The sequence below is a fragment of the Macaca fascicularis genome, chromosome 10, assembly GCF_037993035.2.
Source record: "Macaca fascicularis isolate 582-1 chromosome 10, T2T-MFA8v1.1".
Taxonomy (NCBI): domain Eukaryota; kingdom Metazoa; phylum Chordata; class Mammalia; order Primates; family Cercopithecidae; genus Macaca; species Macaca fascicularis.
The window spans coordinates 113,276,208-113,300,479 of record NC_088384.1 but is presented as its reverse complement, the minus strand read 5'-3'; the positions used below and the strand labels follow the sequence as shown (position 1 = coordinate 113,300,479).

General features: G+C 49.6%; 1 protein-coding gene across 1 annotated transcript in view; it reads left to right on the top strand.

The window, feature by feature from the left end:
- The window catches only part of BMP7 (bone morphogenetic protein 7), a 100,003-nt gene that overhangs the window by 19,666 nt on the left and 56,065 nt on the right, over positions 1-24,272 (top strand). The window contains exon 2 of the mRNA XM_005569414.4: positions 18,447-18,639. Coding sequence (XP_005569471.1) covers positions 18,447-18,639 — 193 coding nt within the window. The remainder of the gene's footprint in view (positions 1-18,446; positions 18,640-24,272) is intronic.

Sequence of the window (24,272 nt, the reverse complement as noted above, 5' to 3'; positions counted from 1 at the left end):
TCTCTGTTCTCTTCCCCATTTTCTTGCCTCGAATGTGGTTTTGTGAAGACATGTTGCTTGGAGCCACAGCAGCCATCTTGTGACTGTGAGATAAGTCAACATGCAGACAATGACAGAGCAAAAAAGACAGAAGAAATTGGGGTTCTTAGTCATATGGTTGAACTACTACATTCAGCTACAATTTTTGGGGAGAGGCTCTTAAGCAGTTTGAATCACATGTTCACTCATGAATCAGTTGGGTCTAGAGGGTAGACCAGGCTACATCAACACAGTTGCTGGAGTCAGCCTCTGGCCCTTTGTGCTTGGGCTGGGGTGTGGAGGTGTGGCTACTGTCTGATTGCAGCTATGTTAGCCATTGTAATAATCATCCCAGTAGCGAATATTTGTCAAAGGCTTACTATGTGCCAAGCACGCTTTTGTCCTCTTTTGGTTTTTTTTTTTTTTTGAGATGGAGTCTAGCTCTCTCACCCAGGCTGGAATGCAGTGGTACAATCTTGAGGCTCACTGCAACTTCTGCCTCCTGGGTTCAAGTGATTCTCCTGCCTCAGCCTCCCGAGTAGCTGGGACTACAGGCACGTGCCACCACGCCCGGCTTAATTTTTATATTTTAGTAGAGACGGAGTTTCACCATGTTGACCAGGCTGGTCTCAAATTCCCAACCTCAGGTGATCTGCCCACCTCGGCCTCCCAAAATGCTGGGATTATAGGCATGAGCCACTGCACCCAGCCTGTCCTCTTTAGTTAATATTAACTTATTTAATTTTCATGACAGCCATTTCAGGTGGGGGCTATTATTAGCAGATAAATGAGCAGAGAGCAGTAGTTGGCCCAAGAACACATACCCAGTTAAGCGTCATTGGATTTGGAGATCCAGTTCCTGAGCCTTCCCTCTTACACTTGATCCTGAACTGCTTCTCAGGCCTGAAGGATAGGTTTGGAGCAGACCAGTCAACAGCAATGCTAATTGGAGAGTCTCACATGAGGGCAGGAGGAAGCCACATTGGGGGTTTTACAGTTATGTGTGTCAGGCCTAATGCTCCATATATTTGCTTATCAAAGTCTCTGAAAACCAGGATGTCTTTAAATTGATTAAGATATTGGTATCTTTTCCCAAAGAGCTGCTGTTGAATTGATTGTGCCTCTTAGTATGGTGACGTGTATGTTGAGTAGAGCTGGCAGTGAGTAAAGCTAACAACACTTATGAATAAAACTGCTAATTGAGTTTTAATAAAACTGCTTATTAAGGTGTAACATGTGCAGAATAGCATAGAAATCAAGAATACTTGTGAGTGTTTGCAAAGCAATCACACAGGGTAACCAGTGTGTAGATTAAGAAACAGAATCGACCAGAACCCCCTTGTACTTGTACCCAGGGGTAACTATTGTCCGGTTTTCTAGTAGCATAAATTAATCTTGCCTGTTTCTAAGCTTTATGTAAATTTAATTGTACAATAATACTTTTAAATCACGAATCACAGGAGCAATTATTTGGAAAGAAGACCCCAAGTAGAACTTTTGGGAGTCTGTTTGCAACTCTTCCAATTACATTTCATATAGAATACAAAATGTCATTTAAAAACCATTCTCTGGGCCTCGTGGGGTGCCTCATGCCTGTAATTCCAGCACTTTGGGAGGCTGAGGCGGGAGGATCACTTGAGCTCAGGAGTCCAAGGCTTCAGTGAGCTGTAATTACATCACTGCACTCCAGCTGAGGGTGACAGAGTGAGACCCTATTTCTATTTACAAAAAAAAAAAAAAAAAAAAAAACACCAGTTTTTTGGTTTGATCTCATATTCTTCTGCTTCCCACACCAGAAATAGGTTCAAAGGACAACCATGCAATTTTAAGGGTGTTTTGATAGTTTAGCTTAGGAATTTAAGTTCGAGTTCTTACAGTGTGGACTTGAAATGAGTGAGGCTCTCCAAGATTTCCAGTTCCCACCAAATCTCCCCCATCAGCCCCTGGGGTGGCTTTTGTATGTCTCTGCACCATCCTGTTTTCAGAAATGAAGCTGATTACTCTGGTCCAGGGACAGAGTGTGGCTTTAAAGAAGACTCTTATTTTGAAAGGGAGACAAGGGCTGGGCATGAAGGAAAGGCAGAACCATCTTTTCCTTCACTGCACCTGCATCTCCTGGGCCTAATGAGTTTAGGTTGATGGAACCCAGGCCTCAGGAAGGATTATAAATTCTCATTTGATTTGATTTGCCTCTAAAATACCTTAAACCAGCTGTGTCTGCCCAGCTGACCCAAGCGTCTCTGGCTGCTCTGGGGGAAGGTCTGAGCAGGCCCCTCCTGTCCTGGGGAAAGGAGGGAGGACGGCAGCTTCACTTCCCCCACCTGGCTGCTCCTGGGGCCTGCTCTGGCCTGGCTGGGAGCAGGCAAGGCACAGGTCTCTGCTGCCCTCCCTGGTGGCCAGCCTCCATGTCCTTGAATTCTCCCAACAGCCCCAGAACTGGGGGCCTCTGTCCGTCCCCGTTTTATAGGGAGAAAAAGTTGAGCCTTCCAGAGGAGGTGGGTTAGCTTGTCCTGGGTCACTGCTGGTGATTGGCAGAGCCTGCGTGTGAACCAGACCTCCAGGCCCCACGGCCCATGCTCAACCCCAGTTCTCTCCTGCATCCTGGGCTGAGTGAGGCTGAGGAGCAGGTGTCTTCCTCCTGATTTGCTCATGGAGAGAGTTTCAAAACCCACTTCACTAAGTCTCCAGAGAAGCTGCTGAGTGCCCAGCAAGTGAGTGTGGGAGGTGGTGTGTGAACAGTGCTAAGCAACAGAGCATTCAGAGCGAATAGCTTCCAAGACTATTACGTGTGCCAGGCACTCCACGGACACTCTCCTTTCCTCTGGTTCTCAAAGTGGGGTTTCTAGACCTGCGTTATCACCATCACCTGGGCATGTGTTAGACATGCTCTTGGGCCCACCCTAGACCACCCACCTTAGACATGCTGGGAGTAGGGCCGAGTGGCCTGTGCTTTAATAAGCTCGCATGTGACTCTGGGCATCCTGAAGGCGGAGCGTGCCTGGTCTACTGTACTCCCGGGCTTTAACTGGCAGCCCAGTGGAGTCAGTGCTATTACTAGCTCCACCTGCATTTTACAGAAGAGGAGTGACACGCCCCAGCAAGTGGCAGAGCCGAGACTCGCCCTGTTGCCCAGCTCTGCTCTGGAAACCTGAGTCCTGCTCCTTTGCTCAGTTCTTACTCTCCTGGAGTTAAAATCTAGAAGAGAGGACAGCGGAGAAACAGGTCAGCAGGCCTCTCACCAAAATAATCCCAGTATTTAGGCTATGGGAGGGAAATGAAAGAGGCTGAGAGGGAAGGAGGCCCAGGGAGAGTGTCGGTGGGGGTGAGACCAACTCAGCTGTGGGGAGGGGCCACGGTGCCCGGGCAGGCCTGGAGCAAAGCCTCTGCCGTCTTGAACTTGGCATGTCTGACAGTTATCAGCAGGATACCACTCGCCAGGTGCTTGATGGGGAATGTTTGCTCCCCAGGTGACCCCATGAGCAGAGTGCGGATCCTCATACCTGAACAGCCCGCATGCCAGGCCTCAAACCCGCAAGTCAGGAGTTGAATTCCTGCTGCTTCCACAGAATTTCTCACACTGGGAACGCCATTTCGTTATTTCTTAAATTAATTATATATTTTTTAGGCAGAATCTTGCTGTGTTACCCAGGCTGGAGTACAGTGGTACGATCTCAGCTTACTGCAACCTCTGCCTCCCAGGTTCAAGCGATTCTTGTGCCTCAGGCTCCCGAGTATCTGGGACAACAGGAATGTGCCACCACGCCTAGCTAATTTTTGTATTTTTAGTAGAGACAGCTTTTCGGCATGTTGGCCAGGCTGGTCTTGAACTCCTGGACTCAAGTGATACACCTGCCTCGACCTCCTAAAGTGCTGGGATTATAGGCATGAGCCACCAATCCCAAGGTTTTAAAGAAAAACTTTCTCCTGCATCTCTGAGAACATAGGCAAGGACCCCTATTTGCAGTGGCCCCCTGCAAGCCCTTGGTGCAACAAAGCAGTGTGGGCAATAGCACCTCTGCAGTGATGGGGACACCTGAGATCTGGCTGTCCACTAGGAAGGCCATGAGCCACATGCAGCTGTTTAGATTTTATTTTATTCTATTTTTTTGAGATGGAATTTTTGCTCTGTTGCCCAGGCTGGAGTGCAGTGGTGCCATCTTGGCTCACTGCAACCTCCGCCTCCCAGGTTCAAGTCATTCTTGTGCCTCAGCCTCCCAAGTATCTGGGATTACAGGCGTGTGCCACCATGCCTGGCTAATTTTTGTATTTTTAGTAGAGACGATGTTTCACCATGTTGGCCAGGCCAGGCTGGTCTCAAACTCCTGACCTCAAGTGATCCACCCACCTTGCCCTCCTAAAGTGCTAGGATTACAGGTGTGAACCACTGTGCCTGGCAGCTATTTAGATTTAAATTAATTACAATGAAATACAATTAAGCATTCAGATCTCAGTCACGGGGGCCACATTTCCTGCGCTTAGTAGCCCCACATGTCTCAGTGTGCCTTACCAGCCAGCACAGATAGAGCCTCCAAGCTGCCCCGAGGTGTTAGGGTGAACCGCGTACAGGTCAAAACTGGTAAAGTATCAGCAGCTTTACATGGTACAGTCTAATAGGTCAGAAAAGGGACTTCAGAGAAATTCAGTCCTTTCCTTTGTTATGGGAGGAAACTGAGGCCCAGTGAGCCTGGGGTTATACCAGCCAGCTCACAGTTCAGATGAGACCAAACCCCAGGTTTCTTGACCCTCTTGAACTCTGCCTGTCTGTTCAGGTCAAGGACTCTCAACTCAGCACTAGTCACATTTGGGGTTGGATGGGGAGCCATGCTGAGCATTGCGAGATGTTTAGCAGTGTCCCTGGTCTGTACCCACTACATGCCAGGAGCACGCCCTCCTAAGTTATGACAACCAAAAATGACTCCAGACATTGCCCAAGGTGCCTTCATGGGAGTGAGGGGAGGACAAAGTCAGCTCTGGGTGAGAACCACTGGTTTAGGTGAAGATAGTAACTACTTTTCATTCTTTTCCCTCAATTTCAATGGGCTGAGGATGGGGCTGGAACTCAGAAATCCCTGGGGACTGCGTTCCTCCCTCTGGGAGGTGGGAAGCCATAGGCCAGGGGGCTGCCTGGGTCTGTAGTAGAAGGAGCGGCATGTGCTTGCAGCCCATTTTTCTTTTCAGCTCTATGGGCGTCTGGGTTTTTTTAGGCAAAGAACTGGCCTCAGCTCTAGAGATAATTAAACCCATCTTTTCTCCCTCTCCCTGCCCCATCCCCTAAACTCTTTGGTTCATTCAATTCACAATGATAACATTGTTCAAGCAACACTGCACACATGTTGACATTGAAGTGTTTAATCTTGTGGTACAATCATTCCCTCTGGCCCCTACCCCAACATCTGTGCAGGCTGCAGACTCAGGGCTCATGACTAGAGGATGGCCTGGGAGATGCCTGGCCCGCCTGTGATCTCGCCTCCGGGTCTCATGTCTCTGGACGCAGCCCCTTGGCACCTAACAAGGCGGCAGTGTCTCCAAAGACCCTCTCGGAGAGCCGGGCGGGTAGGACTCCAGGTGGTATTGCTGGCAGCTGAAGCATTTGGTGGAAAGTTCGAGAGGTGAAGCAGCTCAGGGACAGGGGAGACAATGCTGCCTGTGTGCCCTCTGCCAGGCAGGGCCCTGCCCCCCAGTCTGGGGGCCTGGGGAGGGGTGACGAGGAGATGGGTGAATGCTACAAAACCTTCAGGCCGTCAGCCTCTGTCCCTCAAGGATTGGCATTAGGCAGGAGCAAAATTTACAAGCCTGGGAGGGAGCTGAGTCGGATGCAGAGCCTTCACTTTGAGTTTAGCTTTGGAGATTTATGTGGCGAGCACATTAAGTGTGCCAAGAGCGTGGTTCAGCTCAGAGGTGTCCTTGTCGAATCATCACCACAGCTAAGAGGTCGCTGGTAGCTCCCGTGTGAGGAAGAGAGTTGGTATGGCTGAGTGGGGAAGAGTACGGACCTTTGAGGATTTAGATCAGCTGTGTGACCCTGGACAAGAGTCGGTCTGAGCCTCAGTGTCCTCATCTGGAAAGTGGGCATGATGTGTGCCCCTGCCTCTGAGTGGGGTTTTCATAAAGATTCAATGAGATGATCTACAGGACATGTGAAGTGGCAGCCAGGCCAGTGGGAGGGCTTCTAAAATGCTGGCTGCCCACCTCACAGCCATCAGAATGGCCCCTGATATGATTTGGCTGTGTCCCCACCAAATCTCAACTTGAATTTTATCTCCCAGAATTCCCACGTGTTATGGGAGAGACCCAGGGGGAGGTAATTGAATCATGGGGGCCGGTCTTTCCCATGCTGTTTTTGTGATATTGAATAAGTCTCACAAGATATGATGGTTTTATCAGGGGTTTCCACTTTTGCTTCTTTCTCATTTTCTCTTGCCACTATCATGTAAGAAGTGCCTTTCACCTCCCGCCATGATTCTGAGGCCTCCCCAGCCATGTGGAACTGTAAGTCCAATTAAACCTCTTTTTCTTCCCAGTCTCGGGTGTATCTTTATCAGCAGCATGAAAATGGACTAATACAGTAAATTGGTACCAGTAGAGTGGGGCGTTACTGAGAAGATACCCGAAAATGTGGAAGTGACTTGGAACTGGCTAACAGGCAGAGATTGGAACAGTTTGGAGGGCTCAGAAGAAGACAGGAAAATGTGGAAAAGTTTGGAATTGCCTAGAGACTTGTTGAATGGCTTTGTCCAAAATGCTGATAGTGATATGGACAATAAAATCCAGGCTGAGGTGGTCTCAGGTGGTGATGAGGAACTTGTTGGGAACTGGAGCAAAGGTGACTCTTGTTATGTTTTAGCAAAGAGACTGGTGGCATTTTGCCCCCACCCTAGAGATTTGTGGAACTTTGAACTTGAGACAGCTGATTTAGGGTATCTGGTGGAAGAAATTTCTAAGCAGCAAAGCATTCAAGAGGTGACTTGGATGCTGTTAAAGGCATTCAGTTTTAAAAGGGAAACAGCACAAAAGTTCAGAAAATTTGCACCTTGACTATGTGATAGAAAAGAAAACCCCATTTTCTGGGGAGAAATTCAAGCCGGCTGCAGAAATTTGCGTAAGTAGCAGGAGCCTAATGTTAATCCTCAAGACCATGGGGAGAATGTCTCCAGGCCATGTCAGAGACCTTCATGGCAGCCCCTCCCATCACAGGCCTGGAGGCCTAGGAGGAAAAAGTGGTTTCATGGGCCAGGCCCTGGGTCCCCCTGCTGTGTGCACCCTAGGGACTTGGTGCCCTGTGTCCCAGCCACTTAAGCCATGGCTGAAAGGGGTCAATGTACAGCTTGGACTGTGGCTTCAGAGGGTAAAGCTTGGCAGCTTCCACATGGTATTGAGCCTGTGGGTGCCCAGAAGTCAAGAACTGAGGTTTGGGAATCTGTACCTAGAATTTCAGAAAATGTATGGGAATGCCTGGATGCCCAGGCAAAAGTTTGCTGCAGGAGTGGGGCCCTCATGGAGAACCTCTGCTAGGGCAGTGGGGAAAGGAAATGTGGAGTCAGAACCCCCACACAGAGTCCCTAGTGGGGTACAGCCTAATGGAACTGTGAGAAGAGGGCCACCGTCCTCCATACCCCAGAATGGTAGATCCACCAACAGCTTGAACTGTGTGCCTGGAAAAGCCACAGTCACTCAACATTCGACACCAGCCCATGAAAGCAGCAGCTGGGAGGGAGGCTATACCCTGCAAAGCCACAGGGACAGAGCTGCCTAAGACCGTGAGAAGCCACCTCTTGAGTTAGCGTGACCTGGACGTGAGACCTGGAGTCCAAGGAGATCATTTTGGAGCTTTAAAGTTTGACTGCCCTTCTGGATTTCAAACTTGCATGGGCCCTGTAACCCCATTGTTTTGGCCAATTTCTCCCGTTTGGAATGGCCGTATTTACCCGATACCTGTACCTTCATTGTATCTAGGAAGTAACTAGCTTGCTTTTGGTTTTATAGGCTCATAGGCAGAAGGGACTTGCCTTGTCTCAGATGAGACTTTGGACTGTGGACTTTCGAGTTAATACTGAAATGAGTTAAGACTTTGGGGAACTATTGGGAAGGCATAGGTGGCTTTGAAATGTGAGGATATGAGAGTTGAAGGGGCCAGGGGTGAAATGGGTTTGGCTGTGTCTCCACCAAATCTCAGCTTGAATAGTATCTCCCAGAATTCCCATGTGTTGTGGGAGGGACCCAGGGGGAGGTAATTGAATCATGGAGGTTGGTCTTTCCCATGCTATTCTCACGATAGTGAATAAATCTCACAAGATCTGATGGGTTTATCAGGGGTTTCAGCTTTGCTTCTTACCCATTTTCTCTTGCTGCTGCCATGTAAGAAGTGCCTTTTGCCTCCCACCATGATTCTGAGGCCTCCCCAGCCATGTGGAACTGTAAGTCCAATTAAACCTCTTTTTAATTTTTTTTCCTGGTCTCGGGTATGTCTTTGTCAGCAGCATGAAAACGGACTAATACAGTCACCATCAAATGAAACAAAACAGAACAGAAAATCACAAGTGGTGGTGGACATCTGGAGAAATTGGAACTCTTCCCAACTGCTGGCGGGAAGGTAAAATGCTGTAGCCACTATGGAAAACAGTATGGTGCTTCCTCCAAAATAATGAAAATAGAACTACGACGTGGCCCGTCAATTTCACTTCTGGGTATATCCCCAAAAGATTTGAAAGCAGGGTCTCCAAGAGATATCTGCACACCCGTAGTCACAGCAGCGTTCCTCACAATTGCAAAAACATGGAAGCCCACCATTCAGGGATGAATAAACAAAACGTGGCCCATCCATACAGTGGAATATTATTCAGTCTTACAAAGGAAGGTCATTCTGACAGGCTACAGCACAGACGAAACTTGAAGACATTTTGTTAAGTGAAATAAGCCTGTCACAAAAGGACACATACCGTGTGATTCCATTTATAGGTGTTGCCCAAAGCAGTCAGATTCATAGAGACAGAAAGTAGAAGGGTGGTTGCCTGGGGCTGGAGGAGGGAGGAAGAAAGGGGAGTTAGTGTTTAATGGGGACGGAGTTTCGGCATTGCAAGATGAAAAGAGTCCTGGAGACTGGATGTGCAAGAATGGCATCCCTTGTGTTTAAAATGACTGAACTGTACGCATAAAAGTGGTTAGAATATTAAGTTGTATATCCTGTGTATTTTGCCACAATTAAAAATAAAATTTAAAAAAATGGTGACTGTTTACCTGGCTTAGGGGTTCCATAGGTTGTCAGAGCTGCAATCTAGGTGAGCTTCTACGAACTGCTCTGCTACAGTACAGCTGAGGGCTCTCAGGTCCTTGCTGGGGTAGCCAGACAGTCCTTGTTGAATGAGTACAGTGGAGGTGTTATCTGGACAATGCGTATCATTGTCGACTTCTAGGCGATGTTCTGTTTCTCTGGGCATAGGGCATTCTCCTCCCTTCTCCCAAAAGCTGCGTATGTCAGTGTGGCCTCCTCAGGCTGTTCGTGTTATTAAGAGAACATTTTCCTGTTAGAGTAGTGGAGTTATTGCATGCCTCTGGCGGCTTTTTCAGGCTCCTTAATCTTGCCATGGAAATCTTTGAATGAATGAATGGTCATCATCAAATTTCACATCCCTGAAATTGCGGGCCGTACACTGCCTTCTAACAGCAGCCGGGATAAGTTAGCTCCAGTGAGTTCTGGTGTGTGCCAGAACCTTCCAGATGAGCTATAGCCCTCCAGGAAAAGAGCGAGCCAGGGTTGGTAGTTTCAGAGTTAAATGGGCACCCGGGAAGTGCCGGGATATGGGGCCCTAAGCAGTCCTCGGGTCCGTGAAAACCCAGTTCTAACTTCTGGTTATAATGTAGACTTTGATAAGTTCTTTTAGTTCCTTGAGCCTCATCCTCATTAAAGCGGGGTGCAGGTGTCTGTCCCCAGCCCCTAACTGGAGCTGAAGAACACTTAGGACTAGTCTGTGCTCACAGAAACCAGACTCTGAGTGAGGAACTCTTAATGCTGGACTTGTGGTTTTTGCCTGGAAAGCATCCCTTCGCTCATAAAATATTTGTTCCTGCCTCATAGTTTAGCAGCATCTTTGGGGGCAGTGAGAAGACCGCATAGTCTGGAAGGTTAACCGATTTTTTTTCTGAAGACCATAAAGTTTTGGAAGGAGCTGCTGGGTGATTATTTACTATCCATTTATCAACTCTTTCCAGCCCTGGCTGGGAGAGCGGCTTCAGGAGGAAATGAAGGCGGCTTTGCCTGGGCTGATGGTTTCCCTTTTCATGGATACAAATATCTTTCATATGCAACTGGCCACAGTCTTGCTCGTCAGGTGTTTTTTTTCTGCATGGCTGTCCCCATGAGTGCTGCTTCCTGAGGTCTCTGAGCAGCCAGTGACCAAATCCAGTGAATGGTCACTGGAAGAGGAATCTCCCTGCCCCCTTTCTCTGAATCTGGCCACTGTTGGGCCGTCTTGCCCTGCCTGTCCTCTGGTCCTGCCCTTCCTTTGGACCAAGTCCTTCTGGTGGCATGGTTCTCCCTCTCCCAGGCAGTCCCAAAATATTGCTTCAAGGCCATGCTGGTCTTTCTCATCATAAATGCATTTTTCCTGCATAACTTTATCCATAAACCCAATTCAACAACTCCGAGCTTGAGCATTCTTTCCAGGGTTATCTAAACCTCTTTTTTCAACTGTCCAGTTGAATTTTCTGCAGGTCATCTCAAGTTTCACCTGTCTGCAGCCACACGTGTTTTCTTCCCTACCACTTCACCTGAGCAGTCTCTCCTGCACTGACATCTACTGATGGTGTTATCGCCCTCCTGGCATTCCAGGCCAGCAGTGGGCAGCATCCTCTAGTTCCCCCTCTTCATATGCTTGCTTTTGATCCATTGTCTTGTCCCTTCCCCTAGAGAAGCACTTCTGGTCCATTACACTTCTGGCGTCCTGATAAGGGACGGAAAATGCTAACATCTTTTCTCTTGAGCCAGTCAGGATTGATAGTGGCTGCCTGGGTGCCAGAATTAAGAAGAGTGTTGCGATTGTTTAGTGATGCCTGCCTCAGGTGCCAGGAGGCAGGAGCAGGGCGCATGTACTGGGTATGCATCATCTCTGATCCAGAGCCTCCTCTGAGCTCCCTGCCTCTGTCCTTACTCCCTATAACCAATCCACTTTCCACAGGGTCACCAGTCCTCTATCTAAAATAGATCTGGTCAGGGCACTGCTTTGTGTCTAACAAGGGAGGAAGCCATCATGGTTGATGACATCAAAGATCAACCCCTTAGCTTGACATTCAGGCATTTTCCCAATGAGGAATTTGTTGCTTTTTTCTTGTTATTCTCAGCAATTCTTGTCTCTTGGGCCCTCGGTCACGCTGTTCCCTCTGCCTGCAGTGCGCTTCCTTGTCCTCTGGGGCTAGTGGGCCTCCGTTCTTCCTTAAGAGTCCATTCAGCACCTCTCTTGGGAAGAACCACCACCTGCAGAGCTGCCTCCCACCTTCCTCATACCTAAACACAGGCACTGGGATTTGCCAACATCAGCGAAAATGAACGATCTCTTTAGGGACTATGTCTCCTTTGGCCTCATACCCTGTTTCCCCAAAATTGTTGCCATGGAAACAGTCAGATGTGGAACTAAAGCTGAACGTGCCCACCCTCTGACCCAGAAGTCCTGCTTCGAGACATTTACCCAGTGGACACGTGTTCACCAGAAACCATGCACAGGAGTATGCATTGCAGCACGGTTTGTCTCCAACTGGAAACTCCCCAAATGACTATAAAAAAATGAGTTGTGTCCTATTCATAAGACAGGGTTCTAGACAGCAGTGGGAATGCAGGGACCACTGGTACACAGAACCACATGAGTGAGGCTGTCGAAAGCTGCAGACGCAGAAGAGAACACATTTGTGATTCCATAGTCAGGTGTCATGGAGGCAGAGCCAGTCTGCGGTTTTGGGTATTAGGAAGGCAGTCAGCCTTAGGGGAGCAGGGACTGGTGTTTGGGAGGGGCCCCTATCGGGAAAACTTCAGAGCTGGTAATAAATGTTTTGTGTCCTGCTCTACGTGTATTCACGTTGTGGAAATTCATCACACTTCCTGAACGCTTGTCTGTGTGCCTTACTGTGTGTACGTTATCAACAAAGTAGTTTACTTAAACTAGAAAGGAATTGCGTGAAGAGGAATGTGTTCAGTGTGGAAGATTTATGAGACCCTGCTAAGCATCAGGCTGTGCAGGGCATGGGATCCAGAGCTGAGACAGTCATGGGTCCTGTTCTTACAGAGCTCAGTCAAGGGGGATGCCTTACATTTGGGAATGATCCAAGTCTGAAGAAAGCAGTTTTCATGGTGAATGGTCATCTGGAGAGAACACAGCTACCTGGGAGTGTTTCCTGCCCATCCGTTTCCACTTCTGGGTGTATATACAATTGGGCTTGTGTGTGTTTTGCTCAGAACTGCCTTGGTTGCAGTCAGGCAGCAGCCTGACTAGAGTTAGCTTAAAGGGGACTTCTTTGAAGGATTTCAACATAACTCGTAGATTGGAAGAGCTGAAACCCAAACTTCAGGAAGGGCAGAGACTACCAGACCAGGGGATCAACCCAGCAGGTCTCTCTCCTCAATTCCAGCCTCAGTCCTCTGTACTTGGAAGCTTCTTTCTCACAGACCAGGCATCCCTGCAGGGTGCTGGCAAGGGGCTTCCCAGCGCACTGGATTACATCCTTAGAAATCAAGGCAGGGAGAGTGAACAGGGGCTCTTTCATACCAGGTTCCAATAAAAAGAAGGCCTATGTGTGGCCAAGGTTAAGACTGGCTTCCTCCTGTCCCTCAACTGGGGAGAAGAGGGTCATGGAACAAGATGGTGGCTCCCTTGGAGTCCCATGGCTCAACCGGGACAGTGATGATGGATTCTCCAAGAGAGACAGACACACGAGGGATGGGGAGTGGGGGTGGGGGGACATGGGCAAGGCTCCTTATCACCTGTGCATCGCAGTGAACCATGCCCCAACTTTGCTCATCCTGGTGAGCTATGCCCAGCACAAAGTGACCCCCAGGCAACAGGAGAAATATATCTTCTGTACTGTTTTCTTGTGTCGGTAACCATTTATTGTGTTCATTTTAGTTTTGTGTATTATGATGTACAGCTGTACATATGCATATATTTGGGTTCATACCCCTAATTTTTAGGGTGTTAAATACTGTCCCATAAAGCACGACTCTGAATACTGCAGGTTCTGTTTAAGCATGAGCTGCCCTTTGCAAGTCTACACAGTGGGTTGCCAGTTTCTTTGGTTGTGGCCCTCCCTTTGTATCAGACAACTATAACTTAGGGGTTTGCCTGAATATTTCTCATAACTGTAGGTGGGAGGAAGAACCCCAGATGTTAGGGAGAGGCAAGGTACTCCTGAGTGATGCTCGGGGCAGGTGTGACTCCTATCTGGGACCTAAGTCTTCCCTGACATGGCAAAGGATCACGTGGTGGTGGGGGGGCGCCCAAGTGGGCAGCTTCTTGTTCCTACCTGCCTCTAACCCATTATTGACACCCTCCAGCCCAGAATTTCCCCTCTTGGGGTCTGTTCTGGGGCTATTTCGGGTTTTTGTAAAAGAAAGACACTGGTCTTGTCGGTCTTGTCTTTGGGACAGCGACGGGGCTGCTTTCTGTCAGGATGGTGTTTTCTGGAACCCATTTTCTTTGGACTTATCTTTTGGTCTTGGGGATTTAGGCTCTTTTAATTTTTTGAAGATGAAAGTCCTTTGTTAATGCCTGTGAGCTCTCTCAGCTCTTGGGGTGCTGGGATGTAACGAGGTAGAGGGAGGAAAAGCTGGAATCCTAGGCTCTTGGCTTCCTAAGGAAGCTTTTCCCTGTGGGCATGGGGAGATGTCAACTCTAGACATTTAGTTTAAAACTCAAGTCCTGGGTAATCAACTATATACAGTAACTTGAGAAGAAAGTATAAAGACATATTTTCACCTGAAAAATACATGCAAGCTTCTACCTATTTTAGTGGTAACAATTCAATCGTCTTGAGACTTGAGTTGAAATGGTGCAGATTCCATGCTGTAGAGTGGCTTCCATAGAAAAGGAAAACCTTGGAAAGATGAGATTTGGAATTTGGTTTGGACTTTGAATTATCCACTGCTTATTTGTGTGTGTGTGTATGTGTGTGTGTGTGTGTGTGTGTGTGTGTGTGTACTTCATGACTGTTCTTTCTTTGATAAAGGGTACAAAATTATTTTCAGAACATGTGACAATGTGGGTTTCAGGGAGAATAGAGTAATATTGTGGCTCCTGCTTCTCATAGTCTCCAATTAATTAATGAAGGAAATCCTCTCAGAAAGCCATACCAAGGAGCCCACAAATGTTTGCAAGAAATATAGTTCCTCACTTTATCCCTGAGTTGCTTTTTAGAAGAGAAACCTTGTAACCCCGATACCTTAACAGTTAAGATACAGTTTATCTTACATATTAAAAACAGTTGTACCTGCAGCTGTTGCAACAAACCTTGTGTTTGTGATTATGTATCAGTGTTTTCTTTCTTCATTGGGCATGACTCTAATGATTGTACCTGTATTTATGTCATGCTTATTCAAACATATCTTTATTGTTCGGTCTATTGCACTTTTTATTTTCAAATGTAATCATAAGTGCACTGTGTAAATGCCCACAGCACACGTTGCTTCTTCTGCATTGATTGTCATTCTTCTGGCTCATTGTTTTGGAGGACCTGTAACAATGGCAGACTCAAATGGCTCACCTGTGGCTTTCTCCTGTGAGCAAATGGCTTCTGTGATCTTCCCAACAACTCCATGAGAAAGGGCCATTGTTACTATCTCTAGGGAGAGGGGAACACACAGGGATTAAGTAGCTTGGGGAAGGTCACACAGCTGGTAAGTGGCACAGCCAAGATCAAACTCAGGCCACCTGGCTCTAGAGAGTAAAGGTCAAGAGGGTGAGCTTTGGAGTTCAGCCGCTCACCTGGCTTGTGACCTCTGAAAGTTACCTGGCCTCCCTGAGCCTCAGTTTCTTCATCTGTAAAATGGGGATCAATCCTGCCTCGTGGGGTTCCATCAGATGCTGGCAAAGAGTGCTCAGTGTGGGGCTCACAGAGTAAGCACTCAGGAAACATGCGCTTTGTACTTCTGGGCTCTTCAGCCGTCCTCAGTTGTGAAGCGGATGTTCCCCAGCCCCTTTCTCTGCTCAGTCGGATTGTGTATCTCCCAGTGGGGCTGTTCTGAAGCTGGGTTCATCCAGCGCTGGGAGCAGGGAACTGAGGTTTGCTGGGGACCCACTGTGTTCAAGGCATTGCACTTTGCTCCTGTGCATGATTGCAGGAGCAACCCTCTCTGCTGAAAGTTGAATCACGGCACACCTCAAAGTCTCCTCCTGGCCTTTGGAGGCCTGGCCGTGCTCCGGTGGAGAACAGAGATGGTTGGAACAAGATTTCATCTGTGCTTCACCTCTCCTGGTCCCCTGGAGAAAAGCACTTGAGAAGCCATGAGTTGTCCCAAGACTGTGTCACCTCCTTCATGGACAGACCTGGCCTCTTCCACCTCTTTCCTAGCACACTCTTCAAAACCTCTTAGATGCAATGCTTTGGGAGAACAGCTTCCAGGGTAACTAAAGCTGTACATACACAATTCCACTTCTAGGCATCAAACACATGCCCTATGATGTTCATAGCAGCACTGCTTTCAGAGCCCCAATTTGGAAACTCCCTGAATGCCTATGAACTGTAGAATGGATACATGAATTGTGGTCTAATACAACGATGGCCTATCATACGACAGTGAGGATGAACGAGCATGCACGGTGACGTGGATGAATTACACCAGCACTGCTAAATGAAAGAAGCTAGATACAAAAGAGAGTATAGCGTATGAGGCCCTGCAGGGACTGTTCAAAACCAGGCGAAACTAACCTATAGTTTGAGAAGTCCAGGAAGGGAAATGGGTGTTCTGTCTCTTGACCCAGAGGATTCTCCATGACTGGGTTTACTTTGGTTTACACACACGCTACATGTATGCAGCAGTGCAGTTAAACAGTTCTAGCAAGCAAGCAAAGGAACGCCCCTTGCTGAGCTGTTCATGCAGCCACAGAGATGCATGGTGGTTCAGGCCTCTGGTTTGGGCAGGACCTGGGCTTGAATCCCAGGTCTTTGACCCTGGGGAGGTCACTGGACACCTCCTGGGTCTCAGCTGCATGCTCCACCTACCTATGTGGGATTGTACTCACCTCCTCGGGCTGCTCACCTTTTAGGGCTGGCATGAGGGTCGACTGAACTGGAAAGGTGACAGAGGACTGCCCCTGGGCAGTCCCACGGTACATAGTCAGACCCTTTGCCCTGCCTTCCCACCTGGGGTCACCTCCGGAGGCTCACTTGGTTTCCAAGTGGTTGCCCTTTACAGAGACTCCTGCCTTCTCTGTAAATCAAAGGGGGGGATTGGTGACATCCCCATGGCCGCCTTCTCTCTTTCAACCCCCACCCCCACTCTGCCATTCACTTCTTTTACTGCTGTTAGTCTACTGCTGTGACTGTAAACCTTGGTACCTCATTAGAAATATCTACCTCACGTTGGTAGCTTGAAATCTGCCAGGATGGCAGTGTTTACACTGTGGAGTCATGGCCTGTCCCATAGATTAGTCAGGAGAGAAGGGTTCCTTGTGGGCATGAGGGGCGTGTTGTGACAAGGAGAACTGTCATCTGGAGGAAGCCTGGAACAGTTTCTGGAGAGTCCTTCCCTCCTGCCAGCTCTCCATATATGGCCCAGGATTCTAGCACCTGTGGTTCAAAGGTCGTCTTCCTGAGGTGTCTCCAAAGACAGGGATGCTGCTGTGCCCAGCCAGAGCCCCCAGCCTCAGGGACTTCATCTGCCCCTTCTTCCTGATGGAAACAGCCTGAGTGGATCATTCCCCCACGCTCCCTGCTCTCACCCTGCTCTCTTTTTGGACTATTGTTAAGGTTTAAACGAGATTATTTTTAATGGAGCAGTGCAGCCGGGGTCTTGGGGCTGCCAGTGCTGTGAACTTCTTCCTCATTGGTGTTCCCATCCTGCTGTCCCACCGGGAACCAGGCAGCCATAACCCAGCCTGAGAGCTGGAGCTTGCTGATCGTATTTCTCCTTTCTTCTGACCAATCTGGTGGCCAAACTGGTTCTGCTCTTTCTCCTTCTCTCTCCAGTTCCCCACCCCCAGACAGGAAGTGGAGATGGGCTTGTATTTTTCAGCAGATGAAAGGTGTCTGGAGGTTCTGCCCACTGGCCCGAGTGTGGTCATCCTGTCCCTTCCAGCACTCTGTGGCTCCCAGTGTCATTCCTGCTCTGTGTTGGTCCAGAGGGGGCATGATCCACAGGAGCCACAGCTCTCAACCCAGAAACACCATTCCTGGGCGTTCATCCTGGTGCTTATCATTCATGAAATGGAAATGACATCTTAGTCTAATATTGCTGCCAGGAGAAGGCAGAAGGGTGGAGGTCTTTTGCCTTATTTTGTCTTGAAGTCATTTTCAACCCCCACCCCCACTCTGCCATTCACTTCTTTTACTGCTGTTAGTCTACTGCTGTGGCTGTAAACCTTGGCACCTCATTAGAAATATCTGGGGGTGCTTTAAAAAGATATTGATTCCCTTGGTTCAGGAGGGGGTAGGAGTAGCTGTGTGCTGGAGCCCGCTGTGTGCTTCTCTTCCCATCCATGTCCAGCAACCTCACATTGGTATCTTGGAATCTGCCAAGACGGTGGTATTTACACTGTGGAGTCAGCAGGCGCTTCAGATCAGGTCCCAGAGAGCCGGTTGTTAAATGTTTACCAGCCCACACCTGGGCCAGGACATCGATATTTTCTAAAAGTTTCCACAATGATTTTCATGTGCATTCAGGGCTGAGAACCCCTGGTCCTAGAGATGTCCCGTAGTAGGCACAGTAAGGTTTCTGCTTACCAACAATAGCTAACAGTTACCCAGCCCTAGCAGATGTTAAACTATTTGTGTTAATGAGATCATTCAACCCAGACCACAACCCATGAAGGAGGATTATGATCCCCATTTTTTAGATGATGAAATTGGGTTCCATAGAGGTTTTTTGTTACCTTATCTAGGGCCACTCTATTGGTTATCAGCTAAGGCCAGATTCCAACCCAGGCCTGAGCCCCTGGGACCTGAGTCTGGCCAGGACCTCTTGGATGGCTGTGGTTAGTGCTCTACTTTTCCCAGCAGGTTGGACGCAAAATCATGCTCTTGTCGTTCAGGATGACCATGGGGGCCGTGGGGTCTGAGCCCGTGACCCTCCAGTCTGCAGTGTGTCAGTGCAGAAGGAGCAGTTGTCACTGGGGTCACTGGCAACAGGAATGCCTCCATCTAGCTTAGGCAAGATGCTTGAACTCAGAGCCTGAGAGTGAAACCCAGACACTAATAAGCTGTCGGTGTTGGTGTGTGTTCTCTTCCTCTTCCAGTGGAACATGACAAGGAATTCTTCCACCCACGCTACCACCATCGAGAGTTCCGGTTTGATCTTTCCAAGATCCCAGAAGGGGAAGCTGTCACAGCAGCCGAATTCCGGATCTACAAGGACTACATCCGGGAACGCTTCGACAATGAGACGTTCCGGATCAGCGTTTATCAGGTGCTCCAGGAGCACTTGGGCAGGTGGGTGCTGTATGAGTATCTGGGAGAGGTGCTGAGTTTCCTCTGGGGGCAGAGGAAAAAGGGGGTGATGGCCAGAGGATGGGACAGATTGGTGCAGCCACGTTCCAGGTCCTGTACCAGATTATCCCTTCTAAAGAAGGTGTATGGTGTATGTCACTTTCTTAAAACCATGACCAACAACGAATTCAGGAATAGTAGAAGGCCAGGGAGCCCGAGGATGCATGGTGCCATATGGGTATATATAGGCAGTCTGGATCTGTCTGGGTGCTAAGGGACATAGAAGAAAAGGGGAAGGGGAAGAAACATTTTTGAAGGGCTACCTCTCTCCCATTCCTTACTCTGAAACCCAGCGCACAATGTCAGGCAACCAATTAAGGTGGCCATCTAAAATAAAATGTTAGGGGAAGAAAAAAGCCCAAACCAAAAATAAACAGAGAACTCTTAGCTTCCAAGAATCACTAGCTCAGAAACCAAACGTGTGTGTTGAAAGTCTTTAATTTATCGAGATGCATTAATTTAAAGGTCTTGTGAGAGGTAAGGAGGCTAAGAAAAAGGGCTGGGACATTTAGCAGGTGCATTCTATTCAGACAGTCCGGAGGCGGAAATGACCAAGGTCCTATTACTTAGTGGCTGGGTTACTGGACCCCTCAGGCTGTCAGACGTCTACCGTCCACACTGGGCAGGGAAATTAATGGAAGAAAGGTGTTGTGGGCACCTCCTTGTGATGTGCAGGCCTAGCATCTTCAGCTAGAAAGGGGACTTGTTACCATAGACAGGGACAGAAGAACCATCACAGCCACATTTGCCAAGCACTGCTATTTGGCGGGGGCGGGGGGATGGTCATCTAAGTACCAAGAAAACAAAACTGTCTTGAGCGTTTCCAGTGTGTTGCACTTGAGATATCTTGTTTCACATTCACAGTAGCCTTCAGAAGTGGTGGCTCATCTGTAAAACGGGGAGAACTAAAGTGGCCCGAAGCCAAAGAATGAGGCCACCCAGAGAGAACGTGGCCACGTTAGGACATGAGCCCAGGTTTGCAAAGCTGGAGCCCACGCTTATGAACGATATTTCTTTCAAAAATTTGTTTTTAGGCTGGGTGTGGTAGCTCACGCCTGTAATCCCAGCACTTTGGAAGGCCAAGGTGGGTGGATCATTTGAGGTCAGGAGTTCAAGACCAGCCTGGCCAACCCCAGTAGAGATGGTGAAACCCCGTCTCTACTAAAAATATAAAAATTAGCCAGGTATAGTGGCACGTGCCTGTAATCCCAGCTACTTGGGAGGCTGAGGTAGGAGAATTGCTTGAACCCAGGAGGAGAAGGTTGCAGTGAGCCGAGATGGTGCCACTGCACTCCAGCCTGGGTAACAGAGCGAGACTCTGTCTCAAAAAAAAAAAAAAAAAAAAAAAAAAAAAAAAAAAAAAGGGTTTTTGAGTAAGCAAGACATGGTCATGGTATAAAATCAAAAGGAAAGAGAAGGAACCACAGTGAAAATGAAGGCTCCCAGCTCCTGCTGAGGCAGCTCCTGCTGCCAGTTACTTGAGTCTCCTGAAATCAGCGAAGGGATCTGTGTTGCTGTTTTCACCTGTGGCACCCCACAGTACATTCACTCCTGCCCCTGGCTTTCATCGTTGGATGATGAACCTTGGCAGCCCTTTCCAGTGGGTCACGCAGGGTGCCCTCGTCCTCTGAGTCACCTCACTGTTCCACAGCGTGGGGTGTGCTGTCTTTCATGTGTGCACGCTGGCCCCTCTGTTCTATGATGGATGGTGCCGCAGGGCAGGTACCCTCGCTGACACACCTGTTCATGTCTATCAGTCCGATAAAGTTCTAGAGGTAGAATTGTGGGGTCAGAGAGCCCACACGTGGGTGGCTTTGGTAGACACTGCTGAGCAGCTCTCCTGGGAGGTGACATCGGCATCTACTCCCAGCAGCCAGGGAGCTTCTTTCTTAGGGTGAAACCACAGCCTCTGCGTCCAGGCTGTTATCTGGATTCTCCACTCAGCTCTGGCAGCTCTTGGTCCTTCCTGCTGGCTTCATGGGTACCTGGTCCCATCATGGTCTGAGGTGTCTCTGCTGTCTTGCCTGAGATCCACGGGGTGGATCCTGAGGGCTGCAGGGTTGGGCAGCAGGCCTGAGCAGTGTGTTTGGAGCAGGGATGGGCGTTCCAGGCGTCCTCCCTGCCAGGCTGCTGGCAACAAGCAACTTGGGCTGGGGATGCCCATTCTGGTGCTGGGGTCCTGCTCCTGGGGGCTTCTGGGCTGCTGGGTGGCTGAGTCCCCGCTCAGCACAGGTACCTGCTGCATGCCATGCCTGAGGGCATCGACCAGAACGAACTAGACATGAGTCCCTGCCCTCTGGAAGCTCACGTTCCAGCAGAGGAGAGGACATGGCAGGTGGGAGCATTGAGCAGGGAAGGGAGCAGGGTGAGAAGCAGTGGAGGGAAAGACCGAGCTGCTTTCTTTAGGTTTCTACATGTTCTTCCTGTGCCTCCTGCAGCAAAGCCTCCATTCTTCAGACGTTAAATGGTTAAATTAAAAAAAATATTATTTATTCATTTTTTTGGACAGGTGGTTTTGTTTTTGAATCTAGAACCAAGATACCCCTATTATGTAGTTCCCAGCTATTGAGAGCATGGATTCAAATCCTGCCACCAGGTGCCCGTGTGACCTTGGGAAAGAGTCACCTCTCACAGCCTCAGTTTTTTCCTTTGTAAAATGGGGATAATAACTGGATCTCCCTTCCAGAGTTGTGCTGTGGATGGAAGGGGGTGACATACTTACAACAGTGTCTCACACACAGGAAGTGCTCAATAAATGGTCACCTGCGTTAGTATCATCGTCATCATGGCAGGAAGTGGAGCAAGACCTCCCTGGGAAGATAAGAGCCCTGGGTGGTGGCTGTGGCACTGCCTTCCTGTGTATGTCCACTGAGCCAGTTCCCCTAATTCTGCAGTCTCCCAGTGGGAACAAAGCCCTGAGCTGGAAAATGCTCTTTGAATCCCGTACGCTTCTGCCAGCTCGCCTGTTCAGAGATGGGGCTATTCTTTGCGTGTCCCCAACCTGGGCCCGCACGGCTTCTTCCAGCTGAAGGCCTCCTGCAGATCTCAGCCCAGGGGAGCCCAGACCCTGCCCTGCTGCCCCCGCCGTGTGGCTGCCTCGGTCTCTGTGCCGCCAGCCGTCCAGCTGTGCAGGGCTGGGACATCTGACAAGTTGTGCCTGAGCTCCAGGAAAGCCCCGGGGGTGCCGGGGATTAGCTGGCTTTGGGTCGGCCTCAGCGTCTCTCCCCTTGTGGGAGTCACTTTCCACTGAGTCCTCTTGATCTCTCGGAATCCAGATTAAATTCCGATAATGAGCTGAGCTGGAGGCCTTCCACAGCCCTGTGGCTCTGTTTAAAGCGCGGCCCCAGACAGCTGGAAAGACAAGTTGGATCCGCCCTTGGCGGGCTGTGGAGCGAGTGGGGGCTAAGAGGCAGGTCTGGGGACAGTGGCCTTGGCTCCAGAGGCCTCGCCGGGGCGAGAGGGGGCTGCTAAAGGATCGGAGTCTTATCCTCATTTTCTGAACCCCAGGCCTGAGGCCAGGCCAGCTGGGGCCTGAATTCCAGGAGCTGGACTTGCTACTCTCCCCGTTGGTGCAGACTTTGGTTCCAGGTGAAGGTGAGGATGTTTGGGGTAGGGGTCATGCTGTTTGCCCTATTTCTACTGTGGAACTGGGACCTGGCATCTTCCATCCCAGCCTTCCCCGTCTCTCCCTGAGCATGTCCCAGGCTTGCCCTGCTCCGCAGCACTGCCCCACATGTAAGCGACACACTCTGCTTTGGGAGCTGGCCTATGAGAACCTCCCTGGGAGGCCAAGGCCAGTCAGGGCAGCAGAATCTGCTCCAAGGGAGTCAGCTGCCACCAAGGTCGAGATGATGTCGGCAGCTGGATGAAAATGTCCTCTGGTTCATCTCAGCAACTTCGGCTGCCAGGAGGGTGACCTCAGTGTGGTCTCCAGGGCCAAGATTTGGATCAGCTGCAGTCTGAGTCACTCTGAGGAAGAGGGAGCTGCCCCCTGCCTGTCCCCACCGCACAGGATGGATTGGCAGAGGAGGCCTGGGCTCAGCTTCCTGGGTACGTTCAGCCTAGGCAGAGGCTCTTACCCTCAACCAGACCTGGGATGGGGGCCCTGAGTTTCTGCCTTTCTGACAAGCTCCCTGGGGACGCCCTGATGATTTTGGTCCCTGAACCTGAGAAGGTAGATGGGGCTGGATGTGGTAGGAGGAATGCTGCAGCCCCCTCACAGGACAGCCCTTGGGCAGTGGGCCAGGGCTCCTTGCCCAGTCCTTTCCTGGGGATGCTGGGGTGGCGGCAACTTGTGATGTGCAGATTCATGACTTGGTAGCAAGACTCTGGGTGGGTTTTGCCCTGCCGTTAGCCCCCATGAGTGTGTTTGGGCAGAGAGCCATGGTCACGTTCCAGAGCACGTCTCCACCCTGTGGTTGAGGCTTCTCGTTGCGTGGTGCTTACGGTTTATGACTGTGCTGGACATTTCAGCTTTGTTTCACGCCTTGCAAAGTTTCCTATGAAGACATATCATCCCCATTTTACAGCTGCAGAGCCTGGCTCAGAGGTGGGAAGTAGCTTGCCCGAGAGCACACAGCTGCAAAGTGGCAGAGGTGGGACTCGAACCCAGGCTCTTAGATTCCAGCACTCACCGTCTTAGCCATGGCCGTGCCTCAGTGATTCCCATAGTGCTGGTTTCCTCACCTGGGGCTCACATGGGTCCATTGATGAGTCCTGAGTTGGTTTTCAGCCTTGGCTGTGCATTAGAGTTACAGAGCCTTTTAAAAGTCCTGATCCGTAGGGGTTGAACTGTCATTGGTGTGGTTTAAAAGCTCCCTGTGTGCTAGGGTATGAACAGGTGGGTAAGATCTCTCTGATTTCTCACCCATGAGCTGTCTTACATGCCCAAGAGGAAGGAAATAGTTTTTTTTGTTTTGTTTTGTTTTGTTTTTAAGAGAGAGAGATGGAGTTGCACTCTGTCGCCCAGGCTGGAGTGCAATGGCACCATCTCAGCTCACTGGAACCTCCACCTCCCAGGTTCAAGTGATTCTCCTGCCTCAGCCTCCCACGTAGCTGGGATTCCAGGTGTGTACCACCACGCCTGGCTAATTTTTTTAGTTTTAATAGAGGTGGGGTTTCACCATGTTGGCCTTCTCTGACACATTCCATGTTCCCTTCAGCTTGGTGTCTCAGAGAAGACTGTTTTTCTTGCTGTAAGAGTGAGCCCAAAGTATATTCCAGAACACAATTGTCAGTCTCAATGGCACAGGAAAGGGACTGGCTAAGGGTGAAGATCCCTTTGGACTCTGGCTCCAGAGGCTTCTGGAAGCTTCTGGAAGCCTCTGGAGCTTCTTGCTGCTCCTGAAGGCTGTGTGCCTGTTTCCTCATCTCCTGACTTCAACCTCTTGCCACTACACCTCAGCCCCAGGGCATGAGCTCTGGTTTTGAGCTGCCTTCTCAGGATGTGCCAGTTCAGCTTCCTGAGTAGACTTTTCAGAAGACAAGCAGGATTCCTTCTGGCTACTGGGAACTTCCAGGATATCCTAGAAGGTCAGAGGAAAGCAGTCCTCACCAAGGGGACTTGGCATTTTTCC